The sequence below is a fragment of the Larus michahellis genome, chromosome 3 (genome assembly GCF_964199755.1).
Source record: "Larus michahellis chromosome 3, bLarMic1.1, whole genome shotgun sequence".
Taxonomy (NCBI): domain Eukaryota; kingdom Metazoa; phylum Chordata; class Aves; order Charadriiformes; family Laridae; genus Larus; species Larus michahellis.
This window is the reverse complement of record NC_133898.1, coordinates 124,659,418-124,680,446: the sequence shown is the minus strand read 5'-3', so window position 1 is coordinate 124,680,446 and position 21,029 is coordinate 124,659,418. Positions and strand designations below refer to the sequence as shown.

General features: G+C 41.0%; 1 protein-coding gene across 2 annotated transcripts in view; it reads right to left on the bottom strand.

Annotated features, from left to right (window-relative positions):
* Nucleotides 1-723: 723 nt before the first annotated feature.
* The window catches only part of PTCHD4 (patched domain containing 4), a 91,478-nt gene continuing 71,172 nt past the window's right edge, over nt 724-21,029 (bottom strand). For both annotated transcript variants that reach the window (XM_074582010.1, XM_074582009.1), the window contains exon 3: nt 724-4,190. In XM_074582010.1, coding sequence (XP_074438111.1) covers nt 2,557-4,190 — 1,634 coding nt within the window. In that variant the 3' untranslated portion in view covers nt 724-2,556. The remainder of the gene's footprint in view (nt 4,191-21,029) is intronic.

Genomic DNA, 21,029 nt, shown 5'->3' with positions numbered 1-21,029 from the left:
CACAGATCCCTGGGACACATCTGGGCAGTACAAGGGAAGACCAGCAACTTCCCCTGTGATATGCAGAGCGGGTGTGAAAATGGAGACCTCCAGAAGTTATACCCAAAGGTTACCATTGTGCTGCAACAATCCCAGTTTTGTATACACAGTGGAAGAAATGTAAGAAGAGGTATGGAAAACTTGACATTCATAACCAACTGTTCTAAAAAGGAAGGATATTGCACAATGTCTTGAAGATGCAGATCAAGGTCAATAAATACTTCCCAAGTAGAGATACATCTAAGCCATAACCCAACATTCAAACACCCCATCCTTCTAAATCTTACTAAACTATTTCAATCTCAAGTTTTGCAGCTGGCCCTTGAATATCTTGGATCAAACCAGTAATCTTGATCTAGCTACACCTGAAGTTTAGATCTGGGTTCAGACTTTGGAAGCTTTGCCTATCTAGAAAGCTTATCTTTCTCTAAAACCCCTTGCACACAAAAGGTCCCTTGAACAATCAAGAGCTTTGACCACTCCTAAAACACAGAGGTCATTTTTGGCAAATGGTAATGGCAAAGTACACAAAGCATAGAGAAGAGGCGAAACTGTATTCCTTGGGAACAGAAGCAGCTAATGAATATTAGAACTGGCGTTCAAATGGCTTTTTGTGCTGCGGGTGAATTTTCTCTGGCTCTCCCTAACCAATAAACAGTAGGAAGAGGTGAGACATGTCACATAACAAAGAATCAACTTCTTGCAGAGAGCTTTTTAGTAAAACATATGTACACACCCTCATTAGCAAACTCTGCAGGTTTGAGACTGAGTTAACCAGCCACAAATAGACATGTATACACATTTTGGAAGGCAAACAGCTTCCAGACATCTTTTAAAGATACCCACAAGTAATACAAAGTAGACATAAACACTCCATATAGTGATAACTTTACATAGTGTCCTCATGGATACTATATATTCAGGAAGACATTGCTCATGTGAGTGATGCTTTACCTTATTCCAGAGAGTAGAAAGCAAGCCCTTTTAAAATACTGAAAGGGGAGATGGACATGGCAAGCTCCAGCGCAGAACTGGGCCAAGAGCAAACTGAAATGGCTAGATCTCTTTTCATCCCTTCTCTTGGGCTACTAAGCTGTATAGTTTACAAAGCAGAGAAAGTCATTCATAGTTCTTTACAGTACGATTTCTAGTGTCACATAGTAACTGCGGATTTACTGCACTCTTCTGTGAAATTTCAACTGCCATAACAAAGCTTCATGTTGCAGACGATCAACGCTCAAATATTTAGGAGTAATAATAATAAAGACATTTCGCCCTCCCCTCCCCTTCCCACAGGGGACTGATCTGTCTTTTTACAGCTGGGGGTTGATTCATCCCCGTACAAACCTTAACAAGGTCTTTTTTTTGTGTGTGTGTGGCCAGTATTTGACTGATGTTTTGCTTAAAGAAGGGGAAAATCCCACTTCCTGCAGCATATTGCAGGGACCAGCAAACATATCCCTTCGTCCATTGGACCAAATATCTAATGGTAACACTGTGCGGGTGCTCCAGAGCTGACTCAGCTGTTACACAGTCACATTATGCCTGTGATATGCAATCCATCATCACGTTTAAAGCGCCTGCTTGATTAATATTCAGCATTTAATGTCAACACTGAGAAATTAGAATTCAAAAGTGTTACACTGCAGGAACTGCAAATACTGCTGCAGTGGTAATGGCCTGGGTTAGTTTCGTGAGATCTGTTAGTTCAAGGGGAGTTTCAAAATTCAGAAATACCAAAATGTATGTATGGTATTTACTACCAGCTGTGGCCTCTTGGGATAAAGGTCACGTGTCATATTCAAAGAAACTAAATGTTAAATTTCCAAATGGCTATGATTATTTCTTCTCCTGTGTAAACAGTACCTCTGTCCTTTAGCAGTATAGCTTTGCCATCCATATTCACAGTAACACTCTAACTGTGGTGTTACAGATATGCATGGTGTACTAGAATTGGGAAGTACTTTGGCTTAGATTGTTTTAAACTTCTACTTCCCAAGTGCATAGGTTTCATCACAACCAACTTGCTCAAGAAAATAAGAAAAAAAAAACATGCCTTTTTTTTGCCTCTCTTGGTCTTGTTCCCTTTTCTCATTTGAGATGTTGTTGGTTTTTTTTATTTTTCCATGGACAATATTATCAAACAAATGTGCCTTTTTCCCTACTGTTTACTTAATGGTATCTCTTTTTTTCACCTTTGCCTCAGCCCTACATTCAACAGATTGAGCAATTCCCATTAGAGCTACAGTTTGAGATTCAGGAACACTTAACGGCCAACAGACTCTTCCCTAGTGGAGAATGAGAATTCAAAGGAAACATCTGAGATTATTTTTACTTTCATTATTTTTGTTAAAAAAAGTTTGCACCTTGATGTGTCATGAGTACCCCTTCTTGATCTTCCTTTGCCTTGTCAGACCTGGCCAGCACAAGCAGCTGAGATCTTTGCTCTATTTTCCCTGCATCTCTGTGCAACGCTTTTTTAAAAAGAGAATATGCTATTATTTTTTTCTAAGCCTTTCAGACTGCTGTAACATGATCAGGATTCTCCTGAATCTCTATGCATTCGATCTCTTCTCGTTCCTTCCTTTTGGCCCGTTTCTTTTTCTTGTGGTGCTTTTTGGAAGGTGGGAAAAAGGTTAGAAAGACGGGCAAAATAACAAAACAGTGCAGAAGTGTGCAACTGCCGGCAAGCAGCAAGCATTTGAACAGTGTGAAGGTCAAGTTTGAAGGCACAAAGAGAAGGGGGACCAACCCAATAAGAAAAGAAGAAACGTTCTGCAAAATGGCTGTCCCATGCTCTTGGAGGGAGTTCTTTATACACTGAGTTCGGGTGTGCTCAGTAGCTAGTACAAATGTATAAAGCAGGGGTGCACAGTGATCTATGGCAAAATTCAAAGTGTAGATAAGGCACAGTATAGAAATGCAATCCATGTCTACATTCCATAAGGTCATCAAGCCAAGGACACCCAGCTCTATCGAGGTGACACTGAGAATTAACCAGAAATTTCCCAGAGGATGGATAACCAGGAAAAAGGTCAGTATCAACACCAGAAGGATGCCAAAACCAGAAATCAGGACAGGCATAGTTACTGATAAACCATAGTGGTCCATGAAAACAAAGGTAGGATTGAACACAATGAACTTGATGCTCTGTATAAGAGAGAGCGGCCTCAGCTTCTCCAACAATTCTACCGCCTCCCTCTGTGTGTTTTCACTAGTCCTGGCCACCAGGTACAAACGAGAAGCAATTATGTTGTTCTCATCTCCAGCTTTGGAGAAAATGATGTCATTTTTGAAGTGCTGGAATTCTGGCTTTTTTAAAAAGGAGCTCTGGAGGATGCTGATAAAGTCACTTTTGTTCGTTGCGCTGATGTTACTCACACGAAGGTACTGGTAATACTGTTCAATCCAGGACACTGTATTGAACCCCTGGCTTAGTGTTTTTAGGTCTTCTTGTACAGTGCCATTCCAGTACTCCAGAGGTTCGTAAATGTAGAAACCTATCACTGGGCTGTAGTTGCTGAAATACTTTTGCTGTATGAGGGCATAGGAGACGCTTGGAGACTCACTGGCAAGAAGGTTGATAATGTTGGCTCCGTCATTGATCTGTAAGCACCCCATAAAGGAGAAAGAGGCATAGATGAGATACAGTATCACCACAAATGGCTTGACATAGATGTTGGTAATCCACTCATTGTAATGCTCTCGGAGGAAGTGCTGGATAAAGTGATGCTGGTACGGGTTGGTCTCGTGATGAGAAGTATGCTGATGGCCATCGTTCATCACAGTCTGGAACCACACAGGTTTCCGGTCCAGGTATTCTGCTGAAGGAATTTTACAGCAGAAGATGCTGTGATAACGGTTCTGCTCCAACTGGCCAGCGAAGACCAGGCAGGAGCCAAAGAAGGAGAAGATATAGAAGTAGTTCAACAGGATGGAGACACACATGTTCTGGCAAAAGACTTTTACAGCTTCAATGTTGGTGAAAGGGCTTGCACCCATGCCGAAGGCTATGAAATACAAGGAGCTTGTCATTGTGTAGGAGACCATGACATCTGAGTAGGCATCTGCTACTCTGTCCTTAAATGGCAGATTCTCTCTGGTTCGACGCCATCCTGAAAGAAGTTCAAACACTCCTTTGGTTCCATGACCTGAAATGAGAAAACAAAGTACATACATGTCCATATATAAACGGGGTCCCATCATCCTCCAGGTTTTCCATCCTTCAGCAGACAAAAAAATTTGTTCAGCTAAGCTTCATTATGATTTTGTTACCAGTTAAACAAGTGGAAATTTGTGAAGTGCCTGTTGAAAACTAGATACCAGAATTCATACGCGGGTCCTTAAATTAACAGCCTGATATTCTGAGACTTTCCATGCTCAGAAATGAAATTTTGAAATACCCTTTAAAAGACACTTATTGATTTTGACGGGCATTGAATTAGTTCCCAAATAGGCTGCTTATATAGGACAAAGGAGAACATTAAGTTTTGTTCAAGTCTGGGGTTCATTCTTGAAATTCTTTCTGTCATCCTACTTCATCTTTCAAGGTTTAAGGGATTCAGTCTGAAACACTTACAAATGCAAATAACACCCCTTTCTTCCAGACAGCATAAATTAAAGGCATTATTTGGGAAATAAGGAGGAGTGACCAAGAAAGGGACACCTTGGTTCTTCATGATGGACAAAGAAAAAAATATGCCATTAAGTACAAATGACCAGAATAATTTGTATGATGCTGCTCTACCTACTGAGTGAAACTGGAACTTCTCAGTGGTAGTACACAAGTTTCCACACTACATGAAAGTTGACTTGCTGGTGGTAAAGATAGAAAGTACAGTACTGGATAAATCTTTGGTTCATATTAATTGTCTAGAAAATGTCTGGGTTTTTTTCATAATTATGTCTCCCTCTTTCTCTCTTTCTCTCTCAGCTATCCAGAGCTCCTCTGGGGGAGCAGGAATTACCTTCGCTCACATGAGAGGACACTCAGAAAACAGCCAGATGTGATTATTGCAACATGGCAGGTTCTTACTTTGTATTCCATCCTGAGAAGTATTTTAGGGGTATGATTTTTTTAATAAATTAAATCTTAATACCAACTTAACTTCCATTTTACTCACCACTGTCACAGTCCAGAAAGTCTACAGACACTAAGCTTTGGGATAGAATGGTAAAGTTGAAGGTAAACTTACTGGAAAAGTTTTAACTAGTAAGAGGTATTAATTTTTTATGCATATTCATATAACATATGTTGAAAAAAAATATATATACACACACACACATATTCTTTTAATTCCCATTAAAGAATTTAAATTTGGGGGAAAATAGAAAAACTAACATTGAAAAACTAACATTAAAAAACACAGCCAAAGGCGTTTGCCTTTCAAATAAAAATTTTGGTCAAAAAATAAGAACAGATATTTGGGTTTTGATGAGAAGGTGAAAAGTTCCCTGACAAAATCCTGGACAACGTCAGGAAACACACTGCTGAGCAGAGAAAGGAGTAGAAGCAGACTGTGGATCGTGTGCCTTCACTCTCTGCAGTAGAAGAATTGCATGCAACAAAGCATGCAAAATGGTAATTTTCTTGTAACGCAACCAGAAATATGACGACAGGAGATTTTCAAATAATGAAGTGTGTGATAGTGAACAAAAAGTCCGTGGAGTTTGTTTTTTTGATTTAAATTGTTTGGATTCATACAGCAGCTTATGTCGCCCAAAGCAGACTCCTGACAGCCATTCCAGACAGGGAAAATTACACCATAAACTGTCAGGTTCTGCGAATGTTACCTGTTTTACTGCAAATCAGTGTCCCCAGTGAAAGATAAACATACGGTATTACAGAATCCTTGCAGTTAGCAAAAAGCCTGTGTGGAAATGCTGCTCTTTTATGAATCACCGTCGTGGTTCAGGAGGGACCTTGAATTCCCTGGTAAGTTTAGGGTGAGTCTGCCGAATTCTCAAGGCACAGCTGTCTTGTGCGCTGTCACTTTTGGACCATCAAGCAGGAAAAATCAGCTCCTTGGGCTGAGTAAAGCTGCAAAATCAGACGACTTCGCTGCAGTTTTATACTAGGCTTAAAGCAAGTGTGTAAGTACACTGCAGGGTGAGGGCCAGGCTGGCTGGTCACTGCTTCCAGTGCCCATGTCCTGGCATGGTTGAATTTAATGGTATAAGAGCTGCGTTTCATTCTCTTTTGGGGACAGTAAAGCACAATGATCTTCCTCAGATTTCTGTGCTCAACCCCTCCCCAGCTACCAGTCGATTCTGGATGGTTCTTTTCCAGATGTTTCTGACAAAGGTCCCTTTAATGTATGATTTTACCACTTAAAACTTGTTCATATCCCATAAAGCCATAACACCTCTCTTTATGAACCAGCTCCTGATCTCGTTCTTGCCCCTTCTCTTCCAGATTTGGGCAGCCCTCCTCTTTCTCTCTCTCTCTCTTTTTGTTTTCTTCTCTTACGAGGAAGACTGAGGGGATGAGCAGTAGCACAGGATTTCTCCTCCTATTGCTTGTGTCATTCCCCCCATCTCCCTTTCCATCAAGACTCTTCCACTGAGGGCAGAGTCATCACACTGAGCAGAGGTGCTGTCTTCTGCCTCAGTTTCCTCTCTTCTCCCTACTCTCCCAGGGACCCTGCTGTGATCTGAGACAAAGGGAATCCTTGGTCTACAGACTTCACATTGGGAACACTCATTTGGGGTCTAGCTGAGACTTTGAGAACCTCTTTCCTCCATAACTCCTCTCTCTTCTGCCTTTAACAACATGAGGGTACACACATTGGGTCTAACCAAGGATTGCTCTACCTCTACCTAGATGACCTGCCAAAGTGCAGGGATAGATTTTCAAGGAAAGGATCTTGGAAATGGGAGAAATTCTTTTCCTTTTCAACCTTTGAGATTTTTGCGTTCAGCCAAAACTCCTGCCAAAACCAGAGGCTGCATTTGCAGCATTGTGTTTGGAGGCATTGAGGGATCTCTATTCGTCTGTCTAATCCGCTTCTAAATGCACTTACACTTTTGGCCACCCCAGCCTCCTGCTACCAGGAGCTTTATAACTTCATTACTTGCTGAATGAAGGAAGGACTTGCTTTTGTTTGTTTCAAACTCTCAGCCAGTATAAATTTCTGGCTGAACAAAGTAAAATGTAAACCTGTTTGACTTTGAGCAGCATCTTTAATGAAATCTGTTCCATGAATGTGTTCTTTGTTCCTGGGATATCCCATCTGAATAGTGTCAGCATCCCTGACCCTTCTGACACCTCTCCTTGACCACATGTCCACAGCTACCTGTGTCCTCCTTTGCTGGCTCTCCAAGATGCGTGTGCTAATTTGCCAGCTGGATGTTACCAATAAAATATAAAATATCTGAGTTCTCCTTTTGACTCCTTGAGAGGAGGTACTGATCTGGGATTTTTTTCCTCTTTCTAGGCATCAGTTTTCACAAAGCTTCTAGGGTTGCAGTAGTCCCCGAGATCTCTATCCCTCATCTAGATGTGACTGAAATGGGCCCATAATTTGCAGGCTCTCGTTATACATGCAAATGTACAGAGAGAATAACTGTGGAAGGCTCTTGTTAGGAATGAGAGATAAAAATTATTGGCAAAATAAAAAAATAATACAAGATTTTGAAAATGTTTAAACAGTGTGGATCATTGTAATGTTTTCAAAATTGGAAATTTGTCAGAAGAAGTCCTTTTGCAGAAAAGGTTTAGGTTATGATGGATTGTCACTTTCCAAAGAAGCCTTGGGTGAAGCAATGTTCTACCAGCTCTATTAAAAATTTACAGTAATATCGACTTTTCTCTGTTTATCCTAAAATCTCACTTATCTGCCCACCTGCAAGGTTATGTTCACAACTGCATCTTTGCTATATTTTTATTGTTTCTAGTTTATAAATTTTGATGTATCACATTCTCAGTGATGAGTACCTTGATGCATTTAATCTTACAGTAGGTACGTAAAGACTAATAGAAAAGGTTTTCAATGTGAAACCTATAACGTATGTAAAGACTACCCGAGAGTATACATTAATGTGTATGCACTAACTTGTGTTAGTATTTAAAAGTAAAATGCCGTAAGTAAACGCTAGACTTTTTTCTAATAGAAAAAAATAGATTAGACAATTAGACAATTTCTAATAGAACAATAGAACAACAATCTTAATTATTGATAATTGACAAAATATTCATAGTTATAACATCTTTGAGGATGAAAATTGGCACTAATTCTCTTGTGATTGTTATGACACAAATGTAAAACCTCTACTTATCCTCCTTTTACAGATAACTTCAGGTCTATCACATAAATATGGGAATTGGGGAATACAGGCCAGCAATTCCTTTGCTGCCACAAGAAGAAATCTTTGCCTGACTGGTTTTCCCACATCATTACTCTGATACCAAGTTTTACAGTCAGGCTCTCTGTTGTTTTCCCCAGGTAAGAAGGTCTATTCCCCTTTCCCACCAAGCGTACAAACCCATTTTTTTTTCTGAATTGGACTGAAACCAATATTTTCCTGACTTTTCTGATGATTCAGACACCACCGTCACTCTGCAAAATTCTGTTCCTTCAGCTTCATCGCTAATGTCACTGACGATGCTGACAGTGGAGTAGAGTTCACTGAGCAGTTCTAGGAAGGTTCACAGGGTCTTTGGCTCTGGGTCAAAACTGCCAAGTTTCTCTAGTACTAACATGACATGAATGAAGTACAGCAATTTTTTATTTGCCAGACAAGCAATGGCCTATGGCTACTTAAGAAAAAAGGAGACAACAGGAATTTTAAGTCCATTAGTTGTGAGGTTGGGAGAGCAAATAAAGGAGGCTGCAGAGAATATGGAAATATATAATGCTTTTTCAGCCTCAAATTTCAAAACAAAAGTTTAATTATGAGCAGATATTTAAAATGAGTTTGAAGAGGATAGGGACAGAAACAAGAAGACTGAAATAACTGATTAAAGACTACTTGATTCAGTTAAGTTTGTTCACGCTGGAAGTGCCTGGAGAAATGAGTATATTAAAAGCTAAGCCAAAGGAATATTTGAACTATTAGCAGTCACCTTAGAGAATGAATGCAGATAGGATGGTCCAAGAAGAATGGAGAGAAAAGCATAATATCTGCCTTCAAAAAGGAGAAAGAGCTTAATGTCCACCAGCTTAGTTCCTATCTCAAAAGATAATAGAATAAGCAATCGCAAACCAATTTACCATCACAGAGTGGATAGGAAGGTGATCAGAAAAAGCTGATACGGATTTATCAAAACCAAATAATCTCAAGTTAATCTAAATTCTTGCTTTGAAAAGTAACTAGCCTAATGGAAAGAAGGAGAAGGAGACAGGCTATTTACCTCAGTAAGGCTTTTAATATCTTTCTACTGGACTTAGCAAGTTTTTTAATACTGTCATACTTAGTATTCTGACAAGGAAATTAAGGGAATATCGTCGAGGAAAACATAGGAAATATGTATTCAACTGACTAAAAGTGTGCACATATAGAGTTGTTTCCAATGACCTATCAGTTTTCACAGGGACATTTTAAGTGAGATTGCATCAAAGGTCCATCTTGAGCATCATTCTTTTTTATATTTTCTGTTAATGATATGGATGGAGGAGTTCAAACCCTCTGTAGAATAAGATTTTAAACTTGGAGAAATGGTCAGAAATCAATAAAATGAAATTTAATGAAGATAAATGCAAGGAACTTTATGTTAGGAAATCAAATGAAAGGAATGAATAATAAGGAATAACAGGTGAAGAGGAAGTAAAAATATTTTTCAGAGGACATGGGAAACTTCAAAGGGAATAAATAAAAATGTTCTGCTACAACATGTAAACAGCTGAATCAACAATAATAATGTAAAAGTTTGGAAGCAATAATTTTGCTTATTCTAGTATGATGGAGGCATAACCTGGAGCACTTTTTTTTGAAATGGGGTATGATATTTTCATAGAATCATAGAATGGTTTGGGTTGGAAAAGTTCTTTAAAGATCACCTAGTTACAGTCACCCTGCTGTGGGCAGGCACATTTAAAAAAAAAAAAAAATTGGAAAAATTAGGGTGAACAATTTGGGAAATAAAATCAGCAAACAGTAGGCTATTTGTGAAATATGAAAAGCACAGAGAAAAGCTGCATGAGTTGGCCTTTTTTCCCCTATAGACTGGAGTGCCAATGGGGACTCAATAACATTCAACGTGAAAAAAGGTATGAAGAGGAGAGCAATCAATTCTTTCTCTTTTCTACTGGCAGGAGGACAAGGAATCACTAGTTTCATTTGCAGAAAAAAAACATTTAGGTAAGATATCAGAAAAAAAAAAAAGCTTTCTTCCTCTAAGGTTCATTAAACACTGGAACACACTGTCTAAGGGGTCATAAAGTCTTCTTCACTGCAAGTCTAAAGGTTAGATTAACAAATGTTAATGGAGGTGCTAGGTACATTGTGACCTAGTGCTGTGAAGTGTGTTCTATGCAGATTCCTGAGGTCTCTTGCTTTTGTACCATCATACCTAACTTTGACTTAAGACACTTAGGACTACCTAAGTATAAAAACCAGTCTGCCTTCTGTGTGGTCTTAGACAAAGCATGCCTGCTCAGAATTTACTGCTGCTTCTGCCACAACCCATCAACTTCTTGGGGTAGGAATTTGATCTGCATTTATCGTTCAACATAATGCCCCTTGAGACCTCAGTCTGAAGTCACTAGGCACCACTGGAAGGAGGGGCTGGGTAATGCCAGCTTTTGTAAACTTTCTAGGAAGGAAGACCAGCATGAGTCTGTACTACTTTGGGTCAAGACATAAAGAAGAGGATTGACTGCTATAGGTGATAGCAGTCAATGTGGCGATATCCTTGTTGTCGATGACAGATTTCAAACCAAAACTGGAATGGATACTCTAATGGGGCTTTTAATCACAGCAAAAGAAATCACAAAGCTTTTAATGAAAAAAAAAAAAAAGAAGCCTTAGAAATTTGTGCCACAGCACAGCTTTACTCAACATTACTGCACTAAGTAACACAAGTACATTCCGTTTTCATTAACAGCCACACCTGCAATCTTGCCATGTATATACGGGATGCAACAACAGCTTTCTTTGACATCATAGTGGTGGACAGTAAATATATTTTTACATTAAAATTTTTGGCTGTGAGTCTACAGGAAATAAGTTTTCCATTACCTAGAAAAATAACCTGTAACTCCTTGAGGGGAGGAATCACAGTTCTTTTTCCGCGGGAATAGATGAACAGGGCACATGGAGATTTTTTTCTTCCTTGGCACTAGAGAGTCCAATTCACCTCCCGGAAAAACTGGGCTTGTTTTATGTCTAATCAATGATCCATCATAGCAGGGGCCATGGCCATTAGTAGCATATTGATGTGACCTATTCTTTGCCTAATTAAACATTTTAAGACAATATGGTTTATTTGAATGAAATGTAACAGCCTGTGGTATGCAGAAGGTGAGCTTATGATCTAATATTTTCTCCTGGTCTTAAAATTTATGAAACTATGAATTTATCCAGCTCTGTTGATTTGAAAATACACTCCATTTTAGATAGTTTAGGCTCACACAATCACTTTTTTATAGAGGAACTTTCCATCTCAATACAGTAAAATGTAGGATGTGTTTGTTCTTCTGCCTAGTCACTAGTATTAATATCTCCACTTACATTTTGAAAACTGAAGCCCAGAGATTAACCAAATTGATCACAATCAGCAAGGATCGTCCACATTTCACAAGCAAAGTAGTAATAGAAAGAACAATTAAACTACTTCTTTTTGAAGACTCAGCAAGTCCTTGGGATCCTTGATGCAAAAGGCAAAGACAATTTGAAGCTTGGTGATATCTTAGATATCATTAGGGTATACGAGGAAATGTGTACCTTAATCTAGATCCTCTTCCATAAAGGTAAATCTTAGGACAATGCACCTGGGCAAGAAGTGAACCTAGACCACAAGGCTGAGTAAATCCTTAATTAAGGATAAGGAGAAGGAGGAGTATATTTTTTGTAACTAAACTAACATATAGGTGGGAAAAGAGTCATTTTCATTTTATATCTCTCTACATATACCTAAAATGATTGTAATTGAATTGTTCACACAGTGAGATTGTTGACTGTATGTTCTTTGTTTAGTTTTCGCTTAGCTATTTTACTGTTTTAGTGGTAACTAGGGTAGCTAAGGGGGTCTCATGAGGCAGGTGAGGGACTAAATCACTCTCACAGTGGTTAGTGGTTTAATCTTTCTCTGGAAGATCAGTACAAGAAGTGAAATAGCACCTCGTCCCACCAGTAAGATGTCTGGGATGGTTCAGACTTTGGGGACAGAGGGTCTAACTGCAGCAGCAGCGCACCACTGACTACCTTCGTCCAAAGGGAGAAGTTTCCTTCAGTCATAGGAATTATATTACAGCATTTATACCTTCTGAATGTGACTGAGCTTACAGCAACAAATATATAAAGTGCAGCCAAAATCTGCTGATGAACTTCCTGCAGAAATTTTGTTTTCACTAAACATATGATTCTTGATCTCATTTGAGACATGGCATTTTGTGACATTAAGAAGCATCTAAACAGATAAATTAAGTCATTTCTAGGTACATTCTCCTTGTATGTGCCATGGCTGTGCCTTTCCATCTTGAAAAGTATACAGGATAGAATTGTTCTTTTAAATAACACATCCCTATCGTAATAAATTGGCTAACTTACAGAGCTGGGGTTTATAGCTGTAGTGTTTAACCAAGTGCAATGAAACCTCAGCCAGTAGAACCATGAGCCTTTAACAACAAGGACCTCAGGGAAAGCTCCAGTGCTACACAAGGGATTTTGGTATTGCTAGATTTTAGTACCTTCAACAAACACAACAAATGCACTTGAAGCTATCACAAATATCATAAATGAAGTCAGTTATGTCTATTTCTTTAAAAATATTTCTGCTAGCCTCTGGCTGCTTTGAAGGCCTGAGCATATTAGTGGCTTTCAGCTCCCAAGTTTTGGTGTATCCCCATTACAACGGGAACCCCATTAAAAAAGTAACAGTGCATCATGGGACACTTCTATTAAATACACAGACCATGACTGATGCCTTCATGTGTGCTCCAAGTGATTGCATTTATTTCTGCTCGCATGAGCACTTCTGAAAGCCTTTTAAAAGATTCTGGGAATTGCTGATGAGACCAAAACATGAAAGAATTAGTCTCCTCATGAACATTTCAGTGGAGTCTGGCAGATAGCAACCCCATGAGGGTTTGAGGCTGAAAAGCAATGAGGAGAGAAGCAAACATTTGATTCTGTCTGGTGTATGCTGTATAATGGCATTTTGGAAGAGCTCAGTATCAGCCTAACACTGCTCCCACAAAGTATTGCCAACTTCTCAACCACAGCCATAGCTCTGGTAGCTGATCTCCCAATGACTACAGCAGGAGATGTTGACTACGCGCCTATGTGCGCAACTCTCCCAATGAAATGCCTCTCTCTTTTCACCTGTTGGAAAGGGAGCTGAGACTTTTAGCCTAGGACCCTGGCACTTACACTGCTAAAATTACGTCAGTACAATCATATTTTCTGTCTCCATTCTGTTTTCTTAAATCTTTCCGTTGCAGAAGGAAGTCTATATGGAAACAAATGCTGTAGAAGAAGAAAATGATGTAATGAAGTAGCAGTCATAGCAGAGTCCCTCTGCTAATTTACCTTCCAAGATCTTAAGGGACATCATTCTGTAAATTACATTAATGCCAATGAGTTGGAAGCACAGATGAAAAGTGACGGTCCATTTGCTCTTTTGGTCTCCTTTCTTTTACGTAGTCTTTTCAGCTAATCAGCTCCACAGTCCTTGACAACCCCTTCACTCTACCCTTTCCCATCCACCTCAAAATAAATGTTGTCCCAGACAACACAAAGAAGCCCAGACATGAGCAAGCAACTACGGGAACTGGGCTAAATCACACAGTGAACATTTACTTACATTTCACATCCCTTTGGCACATCCTCAATCTTTCTTCATTTTCTGTTTCTCATTTTGCAGACTCTCCAAGGCAAACACCGCTATCCCTGTTTGCACAGAGACCAGCGTAATGGGACCTTGATGTTGATTGGAATTAAGAATAATTAATGCTAACATGATTTTGACATCTCTGATTTTGAATCTCATCCAATTTTGGATCTTTCATATCGACAAGGCCTTTCCAGAGCTTCACCATAAGCAGCCCTGGGTGGAAGCCCAGGGTTGAGCACTGGAGATGAGCCAAAAACCTGCTAGTCCAGACACAAACATGTTTCTAACTGAACCATAGTGACACAACTTTGTATTCAAGATTTTTTTTCTACAGTTCATTTTAAGGTCAAATTTTACAATTTTTCATGCCTAGAAGCTCCTCTTCTTCTTGTTAGAAGGAACTAAAATATGCATTGAAACAGAGCTGAACATGGAGAACATTTCAATGGATGTGATTAGTCATCAGGCTGTACACCTCATTATGTGAGATTTACGTTTGAGCTAACGTATACTGCTTGCAAATTGTATATAAAGTTGGAATCCTGCTTAGTTTTCTGCTGTGCTTAGCAATGAATTAAAATGCTTTTCGCTGTTTCGCATCTAAGCCTTTTAATGAACATTGTAAACAAGGACTGCACATATGGAAATTGCTATTCATTGACAGGAGTTTAAATGACATATAGAAGACAAGGGAGTGAATTTAGATCAAGCTATTAATGAATTTATTATATATACATTTATGCTAAAAGCATAGGATGGGTTTGTGACACTGATCAGAAAGCTTCGCTTATCAGCTGGATTTAATAATCTGGTAACATCCGAAAGAAAATCAGATGAATAAGGTACTCACTCAGATGCATAAGTGAGCCTCAAGAAGGGAAAAATGCTTTTATCAGGTGTGGATTCTGGCATCCAGAATAAAGTAATCTGTACTTGAATCATTATGGAAACAGCGAGTTTGGTCATTTGCTACGCTCTGGTAGAGTTATGGATTATTTAAAGAAAAGCAACAAAATGGTTAAATAGTTGGAGAAGCAAATAAAAAGTGTGAAAGAATACATGTCTGAAAAATGACTGGTGCATTTGTAATTTTGAGCAAATGAAGAGAGCGTACAGGTGTTTGAAGAGAGCGTGACAGGCTTCTGCAGTTCCCCAAGATGAAGTGTATAACATTTGCAGTGGTGAGACCCAGTGGTGAAAGGGGAAAACTTTTACTTTTCAGTGGCAGGATGCATTTGTCTGCACAATCTGAAGTTTCTGAACTGCAGGATGCCAGAGTGTAACAAGCAATAAGCAGGAAAAAGTTCACCCTTCGCTTTCCCCAGTGAAATTAGTCATCCAACCGACTGATGTCCCCTTGCTTGAACAGCTGGAAGCTCTCCTGGAGGAAGCGTTGTGGGGCTTTATTGCCCTTTGGGAGGGATACGGTCTGTCTGATCACGGATATTTCTCATATGCCCCCAAAGCCTCATGAGGCACCAGCTTTTCACACTGGCTGAAGATCCGGTCCTGTGGTTAGCTTGGTTCGTGGGGTTTGTAATACACTAAAGAGCGTGATTACTGCATCTTGGCTGAAGTGGCTCAATTTCAACTGCTACCCCAGGGCCAGGTTCTAGCTGAGAAAAGCAGGGCTAACTTATATCTCGATAGTTAATGAAGGTCAAATCCATTCCTTCTCTTACGGTTTCACTCCGGATGACACTGTGATGCAGAGCATAGCACGCCTCCTCTTTGCTCGGCTGCTGAGGTTTCCACCTAAACTCCTTATCTTGATGTAAAAACACACCTTTTCTGCAATGAAGAGAGAGCTCCAGACTGAAGGGAATGAACCCATCTGCTGACAGGGAGATATTTTTAACAGCGCTGTTAGTGCAGGATTTGCTGACATTTGTTTACTTCAGAAAAGGGATGGGAAGGCAGAGCGGGAGGCGACGTTAGCCTTTTGCTTCTGCTTGCTGGGAGGGAAGGAAACACGGGGGACTGACTCAGCAGTTTGAAAAATAGGTATTAAATCTCCCTTTCCCTTCCCCAAAAGCCCAGGTTCTGCATTGCACAAGAATGTGGAGGAAGGCTTGCCCTTGCCAAGCCCGAAATGGTGCCGGGGGAGGAGGCGTTGGGTGCACTGCAGCACCGCAGCTCTGGCGCAGGTCGTCCCGCCGGGGGACTGCTCGGGCTAGGGAGCATCCTCCCGTTCGGCTGCGAGATGCAGGCAGCTGCCAAGAGGCTGATGCAGCGATGTGGCTGCTGCCCTCCGTTGCAATCCACGAGCTCTGCTGCTCGCACAGTAACGCTGTCGGGGAGCGACAGTCCTCTCCCATATTCCCAGCTTGTCCCTATGAATTTACCCTGGGGATCACGGGTTGCAGATCCAGGATGCGTGGGTTGCGTATATACCATTTATCAAAGAGCAGTGCCAGGGAATGCTGTGGATGCAGGAATTCATTCAGCCAAGCCGCCAAATGGTTATAATGGTCCTCAGCATGCCTCTACATGGGCAAAAGTCCATCCCTGGACCTAAGAGTTTCCTCTCATTAGACAAAGAGTGAAAAGCAAAATGAACCAAAGAGAGAAAAATGACTCATCCAAATGACTGGAATAAAACCATACTCCTTATGTTTCATTATGCAGCTCTATTGAAAAATTACAACTGCAACATATTGATGCTATGCCTGCTGCTCCATGACTCTCAGCGAGGCTCATATCAAAATTGTTCAAAAACCTGTAACACTAACACAAGCGGAGGCCAGTGACAAGTGGAGTCCCTCAAGGATCAGTACTGGGACCCAGTCTTGTTTAACGTCTTCATCAGCGACATGGACAGTGGCATCAAGTGCAGCCTCAGCAAGTTCGCCGATGACACCGAGCTGTGTGGGGCGGCTGACACGCTGGAGGGAAGGGATGCCATCCAGAGGGACCTTGACAGGCTGGAGAGGTGGGCCCATGCCAACCTCATGAAGTTCAACAAGACCAAGTGCAAGGTCCTCCATCTGGGTCAGGGCACTCCCAAGCACTGATATAGGCTGGGCAGCGACTGGCTTGAGAGCAGCCCTGAATAAAAAGACTTGGGGGTCCTGGTGGACGAGAGGCTCAACATGAGCCGTCAGTGTGCACTAGCAGCCCAGAAAGCCAATTGTATCCTGGGCTGCACCAGGAGAAGGGTGGCCAGCAGGTCGAGGGAGGTGATTCTGCCCCTCTACTCCACTCTCGTGAGACCCCACCTGGAGTACTGTGTCCAGTTCTGGAGCCCCTACTACAAGAGAGATATGGACGTGCTGGAACGTGTCCAGAGAAGGGCCACGAGGATGATCCGAGGGCTGGAGCACCTCTCCTATGAGAACAGACTGAGAGAATTGGGATTGTTCAGTCTGGAGAAAAGAAGGCTCCGAGGAGACCTTCTAGTGGCCTACCAGTATCTTAAAGGGACCTAAAAGAAAGCTGGTGAGGGACTTTTTAGGATGTCGGGTAATGGTAGGACTAGAGGGAATGGATTAAAACTAGAGATGGGAGGATTCAGACTGGACGTTAGGAAGAAGTTCTTCACCATGAGGGTGGTGAGACATTGGAACAGGTTGCCTGGAGAGGTGGTGGATGCCCCATCCCTGGAATTTTTTAAGGCGAGACTGGATGGGGCTCTGAGCAACCTGATCTAGTGGGAGGTGTCCCTGCCCATGGCAGGGGCGTTGAACTAGATGGCCTTTAGAGGTCCCTTCCCACCCTAACGATTCTATGATTCTGTGATTCTGTGATTCAGGGGGTTAGGAGGACTTGCCTACAGTCATGGAGGAAAACTTCATGGAAAGGGTCATTAAAGTCAGAGACAACACATTTGGACGTGGAAGCCAACGAGCCAAGAAGCAGCTGGAGTCTGGGGGAGTGTTTTGGGAAAGTCTGACTTTATGCTTGACCTCTTGAAATCCTCATTTTTAAAGCACTTGCCATTGGCTACTATCAGAGATAGGATGCTGAGCTAGATAAACCCTTTGGCCTGAGTGAGTCTGAATGCTTTTACTGCATGTCCCCTATGTATTCATGGGGCTGACCGCATTAAAACCCATAGGCACATGAAGAATGGATTAAAGCTGTGCAACTCTTGCACTCCTTAATTCTGGTATTTAAGGTTTTGACTTTACTAAGTCTTATAGTAATACCATTTAGAAACTTGGCTTAGAATTGATACAAATACTTGCCTCATGCACTGCATGGTCTCAGGTCCTATTTGCTCTCACTGTTCGTACACAGGGCTGATTACAAATCGATTATTTTGCCATGGGTTGATATGGCAGTGCATGCATCAATTCCCACATGCACTACATACATTAATGAATGCCATGACCTCTGTGAGGCTGTTATGGGCATTACAGCAATTTTATGGCAGGGAAATTGAGGCAAAAGGAAATCTAATTTTCAAATATCACCAGGATCCCTCAGTGAGCACTTGGCACTGACCAGGCCTTACGGCTCTCATGTAACACAGGGCTTTAATTGCAATTTATATGCTTAAAGCCTGATATCAACCACTGTATGCATATGTTATACTTTGGGGATTCATACTGTGGGTGTTAGGCCAAGACATAGAAGTAGTAAACCATGCAAACTAATAGGCATTTGTTAAAATATGTTGCTTTCCTAATTTTGAAGATAGCACAGGACTTCTGCTTTTTCTGTAAGGCCTAGACTCCTTCCCTTGTTGCTTTTCAGCCTTTTCAAGAGGCAGGGCTGCCACCAACGAAGGCCTCCTTCCCTGGATGTCTCTCACTGGCCAGAGGACCCCGTGGAGAGCCGGAATGAGACCAACAAGCTCTTTCCCAGTTCTGTGGCACCTGGCCTCATCTTCAAGCTGCTTCTCATAAAACCTGCTGAAATGGTTGTAAATAAAGCACAAGATGAGCTTTCTTTTCATGGCAAAACTCCCACAGACATCTGATATGCCCAGTGTTGGCATTAAAAATATGAGTGGGCTGGTTTGTGCGGGACTTAAAAAAAGCCTTTCCCAGTTAGCAGCATTTAGCAGCTCATTAACGTATCTGCAACCTGACCTTTAGCAGTCTGTCCCAGGAGGGTATAACTAAGCTTTCACTTAATTATTATGCTGACTAAACTTACGGTAGCCTTAAAACAATATATGAGAAACATTTCTCGTTGGGGGAGTGTCCTTTTTGCTAGGAACACCAGGAGCAGGGAGCCAGCTGGCTGCCCACCCTTTTCTCAGTATTATTTTGAACATCCATAATTTCAGATGTGCATAATTTTGCACATGAATTTAGCCTGAATATGTACTTTCCTAATACCCCAAGGAGGAAGAGAGTTGGAGGACGACTGGAGAGGGAGTGCTTTCTCTGATGAATCTTTTGTTGCACATAGGTCCCTACAGAGGTCGTTGGAGATTCCTAATCTGCATCCATTCTAATGAATTAAATATTTCTAGGGTCAATTTTCCGTCTTGGAGGCCAGCTGGTGCAATCTAAGCATTGCAATGCTATTTTACTTCTTTAGCTTCCAGAATAGAATGGCCACATCCAAACCCTAATTTACACCTGGGAATTATTTGGGAAAGTGCCATGGACAGGGCAATACCATGCCAGGGAGCGTGCAAACAATTTAATACCATATAGACAGTCACAGCCCTGTCCCTGTTCTTTTTTCTAGTAAAGGCTTCGGCCAAAGGCTGATGCCATTCTGCTACTGCACACGCACAAGAATTGCATCAATGCCGAATTTCCCAGTTCTGTTGATGTACCTAACTTTCATATTTATACCTGTAAACACGGGGGGAATCTTAATCCCTTTGTGGATGTGGCAGAAAGCACAAAATGCGACTCAGTTTATCACTTTTTTATAGAGATGGCTACACCGGTCGAAAGTACTGGTGGGAGAGAGAGGGGCTGCCTTACTTTACAGAATAACTGACCTAAGAGTGTATCGCTAGTGCCAGCTTTAGGACCAACCAAACCCTCGGCTGTTCTGAGCCTGTCACTCCCACCTGACTTTACTGTGTGCATTCATTAATTTATCTGACCATTAAGAAACAGCAGAGTTTTTCACAGACGCAGGAACTGGGGAGATGACCTCTGCCTCTCTCTTCATCTGCCGTGCGGATTCAGCTATCCTTCTTCTCTAAAAAGTCTGATGAACAGGAGACCACCCCTTATAAGAAGCCCAGTTCTGTGAAAGAAAAAGGAAGAACGAGGAAACTGCTGGATCCAGCTCCTTTCAACCCTCTGATTTTAGTGCTTTTGGTGCACTTCAAAACATTGCATTGTCAGCCATTGCAATGAGCGTAAGGCAGAGATAACCTGAACCCGGACTGCAGACCGTATTTAATTGTTTGGTAGCTGTAACTGAAAGATGCAAAAAATCTGGAGAGAAGCAGCCTGTTAGTTTGTTACCAGAAGAGGGTTTTGCTTGTTAAGCTCAGAAGAAAGTAAAATTATAACCTGCACCAGAAGTAAGGTGCTGACTGTTCTCAATGAATCACTGGCCTCACGGCATGCGTCTTTTTATTACTTTTATGTCAGCAAAGCTTTGTGAGTAGCACTTCGCAATGTGCTCTCAGTACGTCGAATTTACTCAGAAAGGCAAATAACAATAAATATAAAATGAACAAACTACATACATAAATCACTGCAATTTAAATGTGGGACATAATGCAAAGTTATGTTTTGTTTTAAAAAGAGATTTTAAGATTGCTTGCCTCCTACAGGAACCTATATTTCAGTTTATTTTAGATGATTGCTTCTGAGAATGTTGCCCATTCATCCAAAATATGACATCGTAAATTGCTGTTTCCTTTCAGTTTTAAAGAACTAAAAGTGATTTCAGATATTGTCATGAGTTATCATTACAAGACTGAGCCAGAAATTTGTATAGTTTCAGTCTATATCTCTCAAGCTGATAAATGATTGTTTTAATGGTGTTTTCATTCATAAGGCTCCATCTGCACTATACAGACTTAAAAAATTGCTAAATACAAACCATAGCACTACGGCAAAAGTTAAAA